Genomic DNA, 19,071 nt, shown 5'->3' with positions numbered 1-19,071 from the left:
AAAGCCACAAGATTTTTCTTTCTTCAACGTTGTAATATAACAGTTAATTTTCCTTGAATGTACACAAACAGACTTATTCAAAATAAATACTGCAATAAATCATGAAAAAAAACTTTTATTTAAAAATGAGAAAAATATGAAAAACAACATCAGATGCAGTTAAACAGTGTAATAAATAAATATATTTACATAAAAATGAATTCTAAAAACCTCCCAATTTACTTAAAAAATGTACCTCCCTCCATCCACCAATATATATATATATATATATATATATATATATATATCTCAAACCTTCTTTATATGTTAAGTTTAGAGTTTAGTTGTACCCAGATGATGTCTGACCTGTCTGGCACAAACAGATGAATATAAAGAATTAAATGACCTCTTTTACAGTCTCTTAAATGGACATAGACAAGTGGTCCCTACTGAGGAACCTTTGAAAGACAGTTTATTCTTTTTGGATAGATTATGTGTCTGCTGTTTTTTTGTGACTCATAAACTTTCCAGCTGGATTTGAGGAGTCAAATCCAGTTTTAGTCTTGGTCTTTTCTTTTCAGATGAACTCTTCTTGTCATAGGGATAGTCTTCACTGTCACAGTCTTTATCTTGCCTTGAGTCTTTAAACATACGTTTCAGTATCTTTTCAGTGATTTTGTCTATCAGGGCATCATGCTATCCCTATGAATAAGTTGTCCAAGGCATACTTGGCCTGCTGGGAGGTCGTATAACTGTCCTCACTTTCAGGGTGCTGTTAACAGACACAGTTTCTTGCATTACATGGTGCGTGGCTGGGATTTGTGTAACGGCAGGCCAGGACCACAGGTCCGCATCCAGGGTTTTTGAGAAGTTGTCCAGATAGTCCGTGCTTTTTCCTTCATCTGAGGTTGTGATGTCTGCCATTGAGAAAAGGAGTGTGATTAACATGAGGGACAATTTCTGGGAAATTAAAGGTATAATTCACTCAAAAATGACAATTCTGTTATCATTTAATCTCCCTCATGTTGTTCCAAACCTGTTTAACTTTCTTTCTTCTGTGAAAACAAACAGGATGAGTTCTGCCATCTGTGATCTATTCTATGTAATATGATAGGCATGTCTTATCACTTGGTGGCGATAGTGAAGCTAAAAGACCGAGTAAAGTGTAGTAGAAGAAGATCGGTACTAATGATGACATCCGTAATTATCAGGGCAGGGGCTCTGATGACATTCCCTAATTGGCTGTTTTGTTGCAGGGGGCATAACTTGTAGCAGTAGGTGTAATTGTATCAGCGTGGTTTGTAGTACTGCAGGACGCAGTCAGATACATGCAGAAATTTAAGTCATTATACACTGATAATTTCCCCCTCCAGTCTGTTGATATTCCTGAATTCCTGGCAGAATTATTCAGACCAGTTTTGTGCACTGAATCAAATGATTCACTGAAAAAATCTGACTCAAAAGAAGGTTTTTCTTAATCCGGACATTGTAATTTCTCTTATGAGCTCTCGTGAATTCACTGTGGAGAACTAGGGTGGATATGAAGACTTTCATGGTCTGTTTCTCGCATAAAGCAACTTCAGAAGTCTTGGAATATAACATATTGTATGAACCACTTTATGCTCCTTATATAGTCCTTATTATGCCCTTTTTCAAGTTCAACCGATCGAATCCCCATTCACTCTAATCGAAGTTGTGTTATGAACAACACTCTAAATTTCACCTTTTGTGTTCCACAGAAGAAAGTTATACAGATTTGGAATGATGTGAGGGACAAATAATGATATGAATTCTTATTTTTTTGAGTGAACAATTCCTTTAAATGCTCACTATGAGACTGTTTATCATCTTAAAGAGGCTTTCAGGGTGAGGAAAGCACCTCTACAGCTTCGCTCAGATAAAAAGATGCATCATACACAGCAGCAGAGGGTGTAGCAGTTAAGTTTGGCTGCATTGCGTCCTGTCCCGGCATAGCGGTTCTTCTTGGGCAGCAGCAGAATGAAGGACACAGCCAGTGACACATGGTAGAAACTGTGGACATAAGCGTAGTCCCACTCCTGCAGGAGTAAATGAGCAAGTCATTACCGCAGTTACGCAAACATACTTTTCTAACAAATTGTGTAATGTGTTCCTCCAGTTGCAGTAGCTGTTTAAGAGCTGCATCATATTTTTACCTCAAAATAGAAGCGAAGCATCAAAGCAAGAGCACCGAAGCAGAACCCTGGCCCCACTTGTTGAGTGTAAACACTTTTGTCTGGATAAAGGCCTTTCTTTTCCTTCATTTTTTGTAACTGGAACAATGAAAAAACAATATTGTAAAACCTTGTGAAAGCATTTGCGGTAGATAATAAAATCTTGAGTTTCCATGTAGCCAATATGAGCAAAATACAATTCCCCATCAAGCTTATTCGAGCTCAGCTCTTACGACTACATTAATCTAGTACATTTGAAAACATATTTTTCTCTAGGCTATGTTTTGGGCTTCTGTCCACATTGAGATGGCATTTTTGTCCTGCAAAAACTGCCTTTTTGAAAAAGTCACTCTTCAAAGTGAATACATTTGAAAACACTGTTTTCGAATTGAACTATGGACTGTGAAAATAGAAGTATTCGAAAATGATGATACGTTTAGTCATGTGACGCACATTGCACATATTATTCTGGCATGTGCCAGCTACGTTCTATTCACTTGCACAGTGTTGCTAAAGATAAAGTGTTGCCATTTTCAAATGCATGTATATTAATGTAGACATAGCCTTAAAAGCACGTCAAATACATTACTGTAAGAACCGCATCTGATGTGTCTCAAACTCACCCATTTGACTGTTATCATGAAGACAGCTGTTCCAATTGGGCCGGAGTAGATGCCGTAGCCCAAGCGGTCCTGGTAAATCCTCACAGCCGCGGTCAACACACCAAACATGGTCAGCGAAGAGCGCTTGGGTTCATCGAAATCTCCCAGTGCTGGATGAGAGCAAATGGACACATATTCTTTACATGACACACCGGAATGCAAGATATAAACACGTGTCACACTGCTCACGAAAAATAATATTTTAAATCACTTTGTTTGACTGTTTGACCCATGGGAGTGCATGTGTATTTTATTACAAATAGACTTATACACTGTAAAAAAAGAATTGTTGGTTTAACTTAAAAAAGTAAGTTACCTGGTTGGCTTAAAATTTTGAAATAAAAAAAATTGAGTTAATACAATGAAGGCGATTGGTTTAATCAACAGAAACTCAAAATATTATGTTATCTGAACTAAATTAATTATTGAAGTTGATTTGACAAAAGAAAAATGTGATAAATCATGAAAATAACCATTAGGATATGGAGATGCTATCATTATTTGCTCACCTAGTAGCGTGACCCACATGGAGATAGCTGTGCCGTACACGCTGAAGTACTCCAGAATCTCATACTTCATGAAACAGAGAATGGACAAGCCTGGACCATCACATGCATGGTAAATCTGAGAACAGATGGAGAAAACACATGACTGCTAAGTCACCTTGATAGAAAGGTATCTGCTGAGAACATAAATGTAAATTTAAAAGGCTCTAGAATAGATTAGATGAAACTTTCCATGTCTGAAAAAAATTATGAACAAGACTTTTTTATGGCTGTAGTCAGTGATGCCTCTTGTTATATATATCAGTTGTGGTTCAGACTGAGCCAACTTAGTTTTGTAAACTTTTCTTCATTGGTTGTTTTGTAATGCACTGAGAATTCAGGGCCATGTCACACAGAAAGTGTTATCACATTCCAATATGATCCTTTTTAATTGTTTTTCCTGTTTAATTGTTTTTTTCATCTTTGACCACTGCACCACGTCTCACAACTTTTTCAAGCATCTTTCGCATGAGCAGCACGTTGTTAAGATGGCATGTCAGGGTGAAAAAAATAATATACACTTTTAAAAAAATTTTTCTACCACTTTTCTACCATTTTGTTGTGCTACATCTGATGTTTTTGAACATAAGATCATGTTCTGTGTGAAGGGCCCCTTTAGCACAAGTATATCATTACAAATGACACAAGCTGTAAAGATACTGAAATCTCTTAGTTCTGTATATTTCTCCACAAATCCTTCAAAGGAATAAAGAAAATGCTATTTTACAGTACACATCTATAAAAGCACCCATTCTCTTACCGCTGTGAAGAACATTGTGAAGAAATAGACCATGGCCTCCATGTGGAAGCCCCTCTTGGCGGCCACACTGGCTGCAGGCAGGAACACCAAACTGCTGATGGTGGGCAGCAACATCTTGGCGATAAAAGCTCCCATTGTGACCCAAATAAAAGGCCTCAGGATTTGTGGAAAACTTGTCTATATGTTTCAAACCACCAGATCTTTTGGAGAAGCGATTGAAGAAGTGATTCTCACTCACTCACAACCTCCTGGAGGATCTTTAAAGTTTAAATGGCTCAGAGAGGTCTGTATGCGCACTGTCATCAGAACAGCAGCTGTCTGCGTGAAGACTGGGAGAGGCCTGCAATCACATGGCACGCTTCTGTCACACATGTTTGGGATTGTAGAACAACAGCAGCGGGACAAAAGTAAAGCCATTTATGGTAAACTTCACAATCTATGGAACCGCAATCACAGAGTCAATGCTGAGTCAAGGTGTTTCCACGCATAAAAAAATTTCTAGCGCGTACAGAGAATTCTTTGAAATGTATTTTTCTTATACTGGTCAGTCTGGATGGCAATGTGTTGAGTCTCAGACATTAAGCTTCTCATGGGTGAATCGATCCTCAGCAGTGGCTATAGAAACAGCTGTCTCTTTTGGGTTATTGACATTGGCCTCACGAAAGCACCTGTATGCGTCATTGCAAATCTGTGTTTGACGTGAATGTGGTTCTGAGGGTAGAAAAATGTGAATGGTTAAGGTAAGGTGTAGGCTTAAGATGTTTGTGTTTGAGACCAGTGAGTCTTGCGTAGACCCATACCAGATGTACCTATTAAATGAATGAAGGGAACCCAAGAACAAATTCTCACTTTGTACTGGTCACATTTCATGTGGTCAAAATATGTCTTTTATATCTTTGAAATCTATTATTTTATGCTGCTGAAACACTTTAGCATCTAAAATGTCCATATTTACATTCCAAAAGTCAAAAACTCCTCCAAGCATCAGATGATCTGCATCAGCATCCATTTAATTCAGCGTAAATGGCAGAAAAGACATAAAAACTTGTTCACTCTAAATCAATAGAAAACAGATGTGACTTAGTGACGTTTCTCTAATTTAAACTAGTGTTATTGAAATTTAGCACATTAAATGGCAGCAAGATGAACTGTAAATGCTTGGGTTCTTGCAGCACCACGGGACGATTTAACCTACCCTTCTGTATACTGTGGCTTTTTTGATGTGGCTTTAATGACTTTCTAAATAGGACTTCACACAGTCCACAACAGTTAGGAAAGTCCTTATTTTGTTATTTTGAGCATGAGGGAGAGTCTTGCTATGGACTTTGTGGCTGGTCACTCACAGCTGTTCTTCTCTCAGCTGTTGCACCTGCGAGAGGAACACAAAGGGTGCAGTGTGCTGAGCGCTCCTCACGCCCAACATTCTCTAAGTGACTCTGTAACGTGATTCTCCAAAACACCAGAGAGATTGCAAACCTCAGATACTTCCAGAAGAGTCCACTTTCTTGACCAGTCACTGTCCTGGAATGAGGAGTCACATTTGGGGTCACATGCTGAAAGTGCAACATCACTGCTTTCACTCATCCATCTTGCTGTGGCCACATTTTTGTGTAGCACTGTTGCTGAATTTGGCCTTGCAAAGTCAAATTAGTTGTAGTTTAAAGGTGTAATGTGTAAATTTTAGGAGGATCTATTGACAGTAATGCAATATAATATACGTAGCTATGTTTTCGGTGGTGTATAAAGACCTTACATAATGAACCGTTATGTTTTTATTACCTTAGAATGAGCCATTTCTATCTACATACACCGCAAGTCCCCTTACATGTTAAGGCGCCATTTTGCATCGGCATGTTTCTACAGTAGCCCTAAATGGACAAATTGCTCTACAGAGTGCATTTCGTCGCTATGTTGTTGTTCTTCTTTGTTGGTGTTTTTAGAGGCAGCTTGCATTGTCACTATGTTGAATACGCAAGAAGAAGAAGAAGAAGAAGTAGTAGTAGTCGTCTGGTTTATTAGAAGCAGAGACCGTTCTTTGTTAGAAGTAAGAAGGATCCTTATTGTTTGACTGGCTACTCTCTTCTGTCTCAGACGACGACATCTTTGTCCCGTGTCGGCCACCGTAGCTTTTCTATGTGCTTCGAAAGGGAGGGGTGAGTGGTGGACTGAGTAATTCACAACCTCACCGCTAGATGCCGCTAAAATTTACACACTGCATCTTTAATACCCTTACAAAAAAAAGTTTATTCAAGTGTGCTATTAGTATACCTCTTTTAAACTAAAAATAAGAAAATATATTAATTTTATGTACTTCTCAGAAGTATACTTTATATTGTAGTCCACTGGTAGTGTACATAGGAATTTACTTCAAATCTACTTAAAGTACAGTTAAAGGTACACCAACAGGTGAAGTGAATAACACTAATTATCTCTTCATCACGGCACCTGTTAGTAGGTAGGATATATTTGGCAGCAAGTGAACATTTTGTCCTCAAAGTTGATGTGTTAAAAGCAGGAAAAATGGGCAAGCATAAGGATTTGAGTGAGGGGTTTTAACAAGGGCCAAATTGTGATGGCTAGATGACTGGGTCAGAGCATCTCCAAAACTGCAGCTCTTCTGGGGTGTTCCCAGTCTGCAGTGGTCATTGTCTATCAAAAGTGGTCCAAGGAAGGAACAGTGGTGAACCAGCGACAGAGTCATGGGCGGCCGAGGCTCATTGATTCACGTGGGGAGCGAAGTCTGGCCCGTGTGGTCCGATCCAACAGACGAGCTACTGTAGCTTAAATTGCTCAAGTAGTTAATGCTGATTCTGATAGAAAGGTGTCAGAATACACAGTGCATCGCAGTTTGTTGTGTATGGGGCTGCATAGCCGCAGACCAGTCAGGGTGCCCATGCTGACCCCTGTCCTCCGCCGAAAGCACCAACAGTGGGATGTGCTGAACAAACAAGTCCAATCCATGGAAGCCCCACCTCGCAACGTATAGGATTTGCTGCTAACATCTTGGTGCCAAATACCACAGCACACCTTCAGGGGTCTAGTGGAGTACATGCCTCGACGGGTCAGGGCTGTTTTGGCAGCAAAAGTGGGACCAACACAATATTAGGAAGGTGGTCATAATGTTATGCCTGATCGGTGTATATTTCAAGTATAAAAATTAATACCTAAATAGGAACATAGTAGTATACTTAAAGTGCAAAAATAATATATAAATAGTAAACTATAAATATACTTAAAAGTATACACACTAAAAAGTGAGCCAACTTAGTCCTAACTAGTATTGAAATAGTACACTTACAAGTATACTACTGGTACACTGATATTTGTATACTTACTACATAAACTTACTACACTTTACTTGAGTATACATAATAAAATGAACTTGAAGCATACTTATGTTTTACAGGGGTATTCATAAAGTTTTCAAAGGAAAGTGTTCTCAACTCTTTTTAGGTTCCATAATTCTTTTAGTGCATTCAGTGAAATTCTGACACAAACCCATAAGCTGGATTGCTATATTGACACAGTCATTGAAATCTTCTGCACTCTCATCTGAATCCCTAGCTGAGAATCTCTGGTCCAAGGCCTGTGTATTTTTGGATGGATTAAACTTTGTTGACTTAAAAGTCTGTATGTTATTTTTTAAATGAGGGCCTGAAAAAAGATCATTATTAACTATCAGGAGATACAATAAAGGAAGTGTTTCTTTTAATGATGTCTCAACAAACATAAGGCCCAAATTGAGGTGATTTCAACATCATCACATTTTAAAGGTTCACATAAAATATATAATATAATATTAAATAAATAAATTAAATTTTATGTATTTTAATTGAAATCAAAATATCATACCATGTTTATTCTCAGAAAATGTATGTAATAGCTCTTCGGCTTTCAAAACATTACATTGAAACTACAAAACATTCTGTTTTTAAAAGGGTTTGCACAAAACATGTTTAAAATTACATACCAGAATGGAGCCAGACCGAAAACAATGCCTAAACAGTAAGTGTATTTAGCTTTTGGTTAACATTAACCAAATAATCTGTGTGGCTTAAGTGACGACAGGGGTTTCAGAGGAAGGGCATATTTTTCAAATTTCTTTAATTTTGATTAAAGATTACAAACACAAACCTTTTTTCCCCTTTGGAATAACCATTAATAATCAATAACCATGAATAATTCAAAAACAGACCAGGAATGTGCATTAGTTGAATATTTGTTGGTGGTTGGTGGTTGAATATACCAAAATATGTTTCCTTTATAACATGAACAAACTGTTCGCAAATAGTGATCACTTGCACTTTAAAATGCAAGTCTGCTTATTTCCCCATATCTGTGTAGCTTACAATCAGTTAGCATAGCAGAGCTGATTCATTGTTCCAACAGACCCTGCCGAATTAGGCTCTAATAACATGCCTGTCGTGTGAGAAGAACATTTGTTTGGACTATGAATGTAGTGAATGCATTCATGTGTGGTACATTAGACAGCTAGTTAGAGAGCATTATTTTTGTCTATTCATTCCCAACTTTTTTTATTTCCACAAAATACACCTGGGTTTCCATCCCTAGTTTAGAATGAAGGAAAACTTCTATTTTCTTGTGTTTATGACAACTACAAGAGCATTTTTCCTACACAGCCATTTGCCTTAGGAATATTGAAGGATCTCTCTCCTTCTCTGTCACACACAGATTTTCCCTGTGTTTTCTGCCTTGTAATTTTAGGCGTTTAAAAAGCAACCATTCCTCCAGACTTCCAGACTGTGCAAATCTCCTGAAGTATGTCTATCACCATACAAATCTGTGGTTGAGAGGAGTGTTTGATTGAGCTATAAGTGTAGCGAACCGTCCCTAATGTACAGAGCAGACAGACAGGCAACTGAGAGAACATGTGGTCTATAAATGTACACGTCACACTGCACAGGCATGGTGGTCTCAACTATCTGCCTCTGCTGCCCAAGTCTTTTTCTCCATCCATCTCTCTCTTCCTCCCAGTCCTGTGAGTCTTTTATTACACTGCAAAAATCACTTTATCATGATTTTTGTCTTGTTTTCCAATTCTAATATATTGTTGTTGCTTATTGGCTGCAGATGTAACAGGAACCAATTAGCTTGTGTTATGTGTAGTTGTCAGCAGGTTGCATTAAAGGGGGCGGGGGTGTCTAATGCTATTTCATGCATTCTGACTTATTTACACTGTTAAAGAGTTGGATTCTCTTGCTAAACACGAGTGGGGCATATGACAGAGTATTTCTGTGCCAAAAACACTCCTTTAGATTTCCTACATGTTTCGGAGAGTTTTTTTCAAGTATGGCTCTGTACTACGTAATAAAGGGTGGAATTCCTTGTATGGGCTCTTCTCCCGGAAGAGCATATGCACACATTAACCAGAGAGAGACCAAGAGCACATCCATCAACGTGCTTTGTTCGGGTTACAGAAGTCATCGGCAGTGCTGCACAGGACTTGCTTGAGAAAGATTTACAAGGAGAAACAAGGAGGCTAAAGACCGCAGTCGCTAGCGTCAGTCACTAGAGCACCTCTTGAGTTCAGGGGAGTGAGGTTTACATGCACAGCTCTTACTAGCCTATGTCTGTTACACTCAGCCCCCTAAACCTCACTCCCATCTGGGTCACGGCACCAATGTAGCCCCTCAGTTCGCACCTGCCCTGCTCCAAGGCCCGGGCCCGTCCGCATGGGAGTCAGGCGCTCTAACAAGGAGGCTAAAGACTGCAGTCTCTAGTGTCAGTTGCTAGAGCACCTCTTGAGTTCAGGGGAGTGAGGTTTACATGCACAACTCTTACTAGCCTATGTCTGTTACACTCACGCATTGCATTGATGCACTCTCGACATTTGTCATTAAAATAACCATAGAAACCGCCTTAAATTAACTATAAAAATAAGGATAAAGTTGCAATCACTTTTTTATTGGTTAAAATGAATGGAGAATATCTCGTGTTTTTCCGTGGCTGCTCGAGCCCTCAGGATCAGCGCTTATAGTTTTATAAACAAGGCCCAGTTCGACGCTGGATTTACAGATCATTTGAAATGGAAAGATGGAGCAGTCACAGCAATAAAAGATCCCGGTCATGAGACGGAACCGCAGGTGGTAAGTAAAACTGCATCAAATGTCTGTTTTGTTGGCAGTCAGCGCGTAAGTGCATATATTATCCAGGGATAATGCGATGGTGTATTTGTGTGTGTTTAAATACATTTGTTAAGCTGATCATTGATAGCTTCGCTACGCAAAAGCTGCGCGTGCTCATCACTCTTTAGCTTCGCCTGTGGCACGCCTCCAGGAGCTCGGCTATTCGGAAAGACTCATAACAGCATATCTTTCTTTTATAAATCTGATAAAACTAAAGACTTTTTGGAGATATGAAGGATGCTGTACTACTCTATAGGAACTGAAGATTAACATGAGATTGTCCGAAACTGTGTGTGTTATGTACCCTTTAAGGGCCCAGCCTGCGCCATCTAGAGTTTCATGACAGAACTTGGTATTACAATGAACAAAAATCAAAACAAAACAGTGACATGAAAAAAAAACTGAAAAAAGAGAAATGTTTATTTACCAAAAAGAGACAAAAAGTGTTTTTGCAGTGTTTTTATTTTTGAACTCTCTTTTTTCATTAGTTTTCTCAGTCACTATTTTATTTATTTTTCAGAGCCACTAATCTGCATCTTTGTCATTGTACTCATTGTTGTCATAGGATAATTATCAGGATTCCCATTAAGTGCTCTTACACTATGGCCTGTGGTATTGATGAGTCTCTCGGTAGTGATTTGGCACACAAGACAGACTTACTGTACAGCATGAGAGGATGAGAGGATGATCTGGAATAGATAAAGTGTGTGTGGGGAGGATGAATGGACTGATGTGATGAGGAGGGGTACGGGGTGTGTGTGTGTGTGTGGGGGGGGGGGGGCTTCTCTGTGGGAAACGACAACTTCCTCTCTGTCTGTCTGCAAGTGGAGACCAGTAGACAGCAGCTTGGCTGAGTCTATGGCACTGTGGCTCCGCTCCACCACACAGCAGCGGCAGCCCATGAGCTTGGCACCAGCCGGGAAAGTGTTTTCACGTAGGCGTTCCCAAACTCTGCCACTCTCTTCCTGCTGGGACTGAAGGAAAGAAAGGGGGAGGGAGGAGGAGAGGAAGGAGGAGAGGAGGGATGCAGGAGCACACCTTACCCTCTTTACAAGGCACATCCTCAGAACACACCATTAGAAACCACCACCAGCACCACCCACACTGTCCAAGCAGCAATCAGCTCCAACACTGCCCCTGGACTGCAGGTAAGAGCAAATATTTATTGTGTGACTGACTCTCTCTCTCTCTCTCTGTGTGTGTGTGTGTGTCCATTTCGCTGAATAGTGCTGAATGTTTTGGGAAAGTGCATGAGAAGCCAAGCAGACTAGACACTTGTTCCACAAACCCAAACAAACAGTGTTGACTGCTCTGCTGATGCAAAGAGCTGGATGACAGTGAAATAAAGTGAAAGTAATGGTCACCCAGTAAAAAAATATTTATATCATGTGATAGTACTGTGGCACTGTTTTTTGTTTTTGGGTCCAGCTGCAGAGAACAGCTGAGGCTTACTTTAAGTCCAAAGTAGAAAATGTAGAAAATTGTTCTTTTTGTATGATAAATTCTGCAATAAATTCATGAAAATTGTGCTTTTGCTCTTGTATACTGTTTGTTATTGAAAAGTCTACTTAAGTTAAAATATTTAGCTCTGATGAGTCTGTCATGTTTTGAAGCGTCCAGTTGAAAAATCCCTAGAAAATTTATGTGTGGTTTTGATAATGTGTAAGGCAAGATGGAAATGAATTTGATTTCATTAGACTTGAAAATAGCTACTCACATAAATAAATCACCATGGATGATGAATGGATGAGGGGAACCACAAGAAATCAGTGCGCAGCTCAAGAGTGGACAGCATCCAAAGCAAATGAATGGGAAAGATGGAGCCCTAAAAGGTACAGAGCTATCATGGCCATGAATTAAGAATTATTTCCCATGATGTAACTAAATTAAAATTAGTGAAGTAATTAGTACAAGGTGGCCATGATTTAACTAAAATGGAGGAACAAACTCTTAATATCTATTTTTGTGTGTGCAGGGCTCCGTAAGTAAGCTCAATAATTCAAAAGTATGTTTTCTGTTTCACCTTTTTACTAATTTGCGATAATGACCGACTGATTGCATTATATTATATATTATATATATACTGAATACATTATATTGCTTAGGCTACTTGCTAACTAAATATGAACATGAAATATCAATTAGAGTTGAAATTATTTTCATGTATATTCTCAGCTTCTGCTGAGAAAAAAAAATGGTTTACAATGTACAAAACAATCACTGTTTTTTTGGTTTTTGATGAACACTGTAACAATATTAGAGTAATATAAATACCGAAAGGGTTAGTTGACCCAAAAATGAAATTTCTGTCATTAAGTACTCACCCTCATGTCGTTCCACACCCGTAATACCTTCATTCATCTTTGGACCACAAATTAAGATATTTTTGATGAAATCCGAGAGTATCTGATCCACACATAGGCAGCAACATCATTGCACCTTTTGAAGTCCAGAAAGGTAGTTAAAAACATGATTAAAATAGTCAACATGACTACAGTGGTTCAATCTTAATGTTATGAAGCGACGAGAATACTTTTTGCGCGCAAAAACAAAACCAAAATAACGACTTCTTTTATTCAACAATTTGAACCGTTGTCATACGTAGTGAACTCAGTGCAGGCTTCCTTGTTTACGTCCGAACGCCGACTCATTATTGGCCGGATCCTGTGTCAGCATCACATGCATGCGTTGTGCTGCTCACGCGTTCAGTTTCGGCCGATACTGAATTGGCGTTTGGATGTAAACAAGGAAGCCTGCACTAAGTTCACTACGTATGACAACGGTTCAAATTGTTGAATAAAGCCGTTATTTTTGTTTTGTTTTTGCGCACAAAAAGTATTCTCGTCGTTTCATAACATTAAGGTTGAACCACTGTAGTCACATGGACTATTTTAACCATGATTTCAACTACCTTTCTGGACATCAAAAGATGTAATGACGTTGCTGCCTATGTGTGGATCAGATACCCTCGGATTTCATCAAAAATTTCATCTTAATTTGTGTGAACGAAGGTCTTATGGGTTTGGAACGACAAGAGGGTGAGTACTTAATGACAGAAATTTCATTTTTGGGTCAACTAACCCTTGAAGTCTTACAAGGTCATTTTCACTAAAGTTGATAACTGAGACGAAAGATGACACTAGATGCGTTTTTATGAAACAAGAGAAACCGAGTTTTTGAGTGTATTTGTTATCATATTAGTTGAATTTATGACTGTAATCATACACACATTATGTAGCACAAATATTTTTACAGTTTACTGCACTTTTTACCGTTTACTGTTATACTTCTAGTAGCCTAATTTATACCTATATACCTATACCAACAAATCGGAAATCTCTCTTACATTCAACAGAAATAGCTTTCTTCCATGTTAAAAAATTAGGTAGATAAAGAAATCAAACCTTTATGTCCAGAAATATCTGTTATTCTGTGAATTCAGGTTGAGTCACAAAAATGTATAAAATAAATGAATTCAATATAAAATTAGGAGATGGATAATTTCCATAGCTTGAAATACCTTTTGATAAAATCTGCCAAATGCATAAATGTGATTTTTTATTGATTATCTGCTCTTAATATTTCAGTTTCATCTGCATAAATGTGTCACAACACTTCCTGCTGGTCTCTCAGCACTTACATGCTTGACCTGCTGTGAGTTTGTAGCTTTCACCTGTTTGATAGAAAGCTGCAACATTGATTTTCCACTTGAAGGCGGTGGACGTGAGAATGCTGCTGAAAACGGAGGAATCCTTGCGTCTGGTCCCTGTGACCAGAAGCTCTTCCAGAGAAGGATGAGTCTGCTTCCAGCTCACAGACAGGGCTTGCCCCCCCAAATGGGGAATGGCCCTGCTGTCTGTCTGCTGCCAGGGAAAGAAAAACACCCCTCTTCCCTTGAGTGGAGGCCCCAGGGGAGGGGGGAAGGGGGTTAGCCTGTGTTTACTCTCTTTCGTGGCCTGGGAAGCACAGAAGAGGAAGGTCTGTCTCGGCCGTCGCAGCCTTGCCGAGTGGTCTGTGGGAGACGAGTGTTTGGTGAGCTGGCGGTGCTCCAGCTCTGTCTGGGGTGGATAATGAACTCCAGGTGCTCCAGTGGGTAGTTTAAGACACCTGTCACCAATATTTAGTGCCAGGAAAAGCCAGACTGCAAACAGAGTGAGATGATCTGTTTGCTTACTTTAGGAGCCTACCTAATTGGAGGTGCAAGTCTGATGAGAAGTCATGAGATGGAGGAGAACTAGAGAAGTTTGTGTGATTGGTTCTTTTTGCTCACTTTTATGGTCTTCTTAAATATCTGAATGCAGTGAAGTGTGTACGTTGTTGCATCACTGGACACTTGAATACAAGCTAGAGAATCTCATACATCCTTTCAGTGTATTTCAAGTGTTCCTGACACAGAAATGTCATGCTCATGCATACTGAAAGGGCACATGTCCTATTATTTTTAAGCCAAGTGGATTTTGAGTGCAAAAAAAAAAAAAGCTATTTGTAGCGTCTTTGATTCACCCAAATAGGGGTGGGCTATATGACAAAAATCTTATTTCACGATAATGAGGACTCTCCATAGACATACAAACGTGAAAAAAAAAAAGAAAAAGAAAATTATGATTTAAAAGCTGCTTTCCTTATGGCTATCAATGGTTTTACTATCCTTGTGTACCTATCATTTGGTACCCACATTGTAGGGAATACCTGGACCACACACACACACACACACACGCATACTTTTTGTCGTGTATTATCTATTTGCCTAGGCCACTAAATGATCTATATACTCTCACTGTCATCTACTCAAAGATATCCTCAGAACATATAACAGATGTGAACTGAAACAAACTCCTTTGTGTTTAGATCTGTAGAGAACTATTTAAACCTATGTTTTAAGAGGCTATTCTTTTTTTCAAATATTCATGTCCTACAGGATGGGGATCTGGTCAAGGGCCCAGTATGTGGAGAGCAGTCTGGTGCTGCTTGGTCTTGTAACGCTGGCTCTATCTCTGGGCAATCTCTCAAGCAGAGGACAGGTTTGTAATGTTCTGATAAGTTTTTAGCTTTTATGCTATGTGATGATAAATCAAAACCCATCAGAGAACCAAACTACAGAAAAAATATTTTCATATTTTTGTAAAACACACACAAACACACACACCTTACTTACCCCATTGGAAAATAGTTTTTTTATCATAAACCTCACTATTTTTTGTAGTGTTAATTGTAATACTCTATTTCAAATATTACAAATATAAGAAATGTTATAGTCTGCTCGCAGCAGATGTTGGTCTCCAATGTTCATTTTCTAAATGAACTCTTTATTTTCCAAAGGAAGAGGGTGTTGCCTCTAACAGTCTAGAGGACGGGCTGGAGGTGATCACATACTGGTGGGGAGAATGGACAAAATGGACCGCCTGCACACGTACCTGTGGAGGAGGTGTCATGTCACAGGAGAGACACTGTCTAAAACAAAGGTAACTGAACATCAACTTAGCATATTACATTTTATAATACCTAGACATCTATTATAAAAACATTTAGTTACTGTATTTAAAGCTGGTAATATTTAATGGCGAGATAAATATAATGGGAAGAACATTTGCAGAGGGTTTCCCTGACACTGCCCCACCTATGAAATACATAAACTAGTTAGCTAGTTATGGTAGCTAGTTAGTATGGAAGCCCATTTCCACCACATAAGAAAAAGAAAGTCATGCTTTGGTAAAGCATAAAAAGTTAGCCGAAACTATGAGATACTAAGTCATAATTATGAGATAAAGTCAAAATTATGACATAAAAGCCAAGTCATAATTAAAAGTTTAAATTATGAGATGTTAATTATGAGATACTAAGTCATAGTCATAATTACGACATAAAAAAATCATAATTATGAGATAAATAGTCATAATTGTGACATAAAAAGTTGAATTTATAAAATACTAAGTCATAATTATGACATTAAAAATTAGACTTTATTCAATTCAATTAATTGTCATCATTTTAACCTTGTCTCATAATTTTGTCTTAGTATCTCATACTTTCTAACTTTTATATCTTAATTATGACTTTGTATCTCACAATTTAGACTTTTTGTTTTTTTTTATGTGTTGAAAATGGGCTTCTCTAAGTTAGCCTGCTGAAATTCAATGCTTTTGTTGTACTTTTCTACTATTTCCTGGGGAAAAAAAAGGTTTTGGATTTATTTTTCTTCCTTGTACCATTTCTAATCCTTAAACATAAATCATTTCATTTTTTATAAGGCACCAGTAAATAATGAGTGTAAATGTCCTGTTGTTTTCAACTGCTACTAAACTAAAACAATATATCTTTCTTTCAAAGAAAGAAAACAACAACTGGTAAAGACAACATGACGTGCACAGGCAATGCAAAAAAGTATCATCTCTGCAACGCAAAGGTCAGCTCACAGTATCTGTCTTTTCTTTCCTCACACACATACACCGTGCACAGAAATGCATCCCAGATGCCTAACTTGACAGCGAGCCTCATGTTCCACTTTCACCCGAGGCTTACTGTAAATGCATAATTTGCTCTTTTTAGTCAGTTTTAAGGTTGCCTATTGTGCAGTGGCAACCAAAAACAATATTCAGTTGTTTTCAACTGACTGTATTTCTGTGAATTACAGGAATGTCCTTCTACAGGAAGGAGCTTCAGAGAAGAGCAGTGCTGGTCATTCAACTCTCAGGTTTACAATGGAAAAAATTACCACTGGAAACCTCTCTATCCTGGTATTACCTGTTTTATTTAACGAAGCAGTGCTGTGAAGGTATCATTTACGTTGAAACAATAAACCCTGTTTATATTCCTGTAGATGACTACGTTCATATCTCCAGTAATCCATGTGACCTGCACTGCACCACCTCTGATGGTCAAAGACAGCTGATGGTACCTGCACGGGATGGAACATCTTGCAAATACAGCAACTACAGGGGCGTGTGTGTAGATGGGAGATGTGAAGTAAGAGGCTTATACTGTGTATGACTATATGATTTATCCTTATATTACTTTTTTCATGCATGTGATCTTAACTTATTTACTGATGTGTAACTTTGCAGCCCATTGGATGCGATGGTGTTCTCTTTTCCCCCAACACCCTGGATAAGTGCGGTGTCTGTCAGGGAGATGGGAGCAGCTGCAGTCGTGTTACTGGGAACTTTCGCCGTGGGGCTTCTAGTCTAGGTAATGTCAGTTCAGTGTTTTGTAGAATGGCATTCATATTCAATGGTTCTGAGTAAACTCATCAAGGAACTAGAATCCTAATTAAGTGAACTCTTTCTTTGAAGGCTATTCTTTCATAACTCAAATCCCAGAAGGATCATGGGACATCCAGATTATAGAGAGGAAGAAGTCTGCAGATATCCTGGGTGAGAAGCTTTACTGTGAATCATTCAGAGTGGTATAGCATGTGAATTATGTTTTCTCTATGTTGTCTGTTACATAAGAACTACTGAACAGACATTTATAAGTTCATTTTAAAGTGCAAAGTATAGAAAATCAAGATGTGTAAATAAAGATCTGTAAGCTACTTTACTTGCATTTTTACAAGTGTGCCCCATAGGGTAATCAAAAGTTCTACACACACTTGCGGTCTTCACACCCACTGGAACACTTGGGCCAAATACTGGAAATACGTTTGGTATTGGGACAGGCCCTTTGAATGGCTTGCATGCTCAACTGTGTGCTGGACTTTCAAAGTATGATAAATACTTCATACTTCATCTACAATATCAAGTGAAAGCCCAGGTTTTCCATGATGCAAATCTGTGCAGAGAAATTCATGATAATTGCCCTAGTAATTTATTCAGAATAGCCCTTTCTGAACTTACTGCAAGTTTTAGGACAAGCATTTTTTATTTTGTGTGTTTGTGGTGTGGAATTGGCACAAAGCAAAACGCCCATCGCAGTTATTAAACTTTATTTGCAATGCTGGATAGATTCTATGTGCGCACACACACACACACACACACACACACACACACACACACACATATATATATATATATATATATATATACAGTGGGTACGGAAAGTATTCAGACCCCCTTAAATTTTTCACTCTTTGTTATATTGCAGCCATTTGCTAAAATCATTTAAGTTCATTTTTTTTCCTCATTAATGTACACACAGCACCCCATATTGACAGAAAAACACATAATTGTTGACATTTTTGCAGATTTATTAAAAAAGAAAAACTGAAATATCACATGGTCCTAAGAATTCAGACCCTGTGCTGTGACACTCATATATTTAACTCAGGTGCTGTCCATTTCTTCTGATCATCCTTGAGATGGTTCTACACCTTCATTTCCAGTCCAGCTGTGTTTGATTATACTGATTGGACTTGATTAGGAAAGCCACACACCTGTCTATATAAGACCTTACAGCTCACAGTGCATGTCAGAGCAAATGAGAATCATGAGGTCAAAGGAACTGCCTGAAGAGCTCAGAGACAGAATTGTGGCAAGGCACAGATCTGGCCAAGGTTACAAAAAAAATTCTTCTGCACTTCAGGTTCCTAAGAGCATAGTGGCTTTCATAATCCTTAAATGGAAGACGTTTGGGACGACCAGAACCCTTCCTAGAGCTGGCCATCCGGCCAAACTGAGCTATCGGGGGAGAAGAGCCTTGGTGAGAGATGTAAAGAAGAACCCAAAGATCACTGTGGCTGAGCTCCAGAGATGCAGTCGGGAGATGGGAGAAAGTTGTAGAAAGTCAACCATCACTGCAGCCCTCCACCAGTCGGGGCTTTATGGCAGAGTGGCCCGACGGAAGCCTCTCCTC

General features: G+C 38.7%; 2 protein-coding genes across 3 annotated transcripts in view; one reads left to right on the top strand and one right to left on the bottom strand.

Annotated features, from left to right (window-relative positions):
• Positions 1–1,802: 1,802 nt before the first annotated feature.
• Positions 1,803–4,958, bottom strand: mymk (myomaker, myoblast fusion factor). Its single transcript, XM_051894890.1, has 5 exons — positions 4,139–4,958; positions 3,343–3,457; positions 2,795–2,943; positions 2,154–2,270; positions 1,803–2,036 (listed from the first exon to the last, which is right to left on the bottom strand). Exons 1-5 carry the CDS (start codon positions 4,271–4,273, stop codon positions 1,890–1,892), a joined length of 663 nt encoding a protein of 220 aa, XP_051750850.1. The 5' UTR covers positions 4,274–4,958; the 3' UTR covers positions 1,803–1,889.
• A 6,370-nt stretch (positions 4,959–11,328) lies between these two features.
• adamtsl2 (ADAMTS-like 2) overlaps positions 11,329–19,071 on the top strand; it is a 29,217-nt gene continuing 21,474 nt past the window's right edge. For both annotated transcript variants that reach the window (XM_051895760.1, XM_051895759.1), the window contains exons 1-8: positions 11,329–11,432; positions 15,203–15,305; positions 15,604–15,746; positions 16,612–16,687; positions 16,916–17,018; positions 17,102–17,247; positions 17,346–17,469; positions 17,574–17,654. In XM_051895760.1, coding sequence (XP_051751720.1) covers positions 15,204–15,305; positions 15,604–15,746; positions 16,612–16,687; positions 16,916–17,018; positions 17,102–17,247; positions 17,346–17,469; positions 17,574–17,654 — 775 coding nt within the window. In that variant the 5' untranslated portion in view covers positions 11,329–11,432; position 15,203. The remainder of the gene's footprint in view (positions 11,433–15,202; positions 15,306–15,603; positions 15,747–16,611; positions 16,688–16,915; positions 17,019–17,101; positions 17,248–17,345; positions 17,470–17,573; positions 17,655–19,071) is intronic.

Source organism: Ctenopharyngodon idella, chromosome 5 (assembly GCF_019924925.1).
Source record: "Ctenopharyngodon idella isolate HZGC_01 chromosome 5, HZGC01, whole genome shotgun sequence".
Lineage (NCBI taxonomy): Eukaryota > Metazoa > Chordata > Actinopteri > Cypriniformes > Xenocyprididae > Ctenopharyngodon > Ctenopharyngodon idella.
The sequence above is the reverse complement of the archived record's forward strand: the minus strand, read 5'-3'. Positions and strand labels throughout refer to the sequence as shown.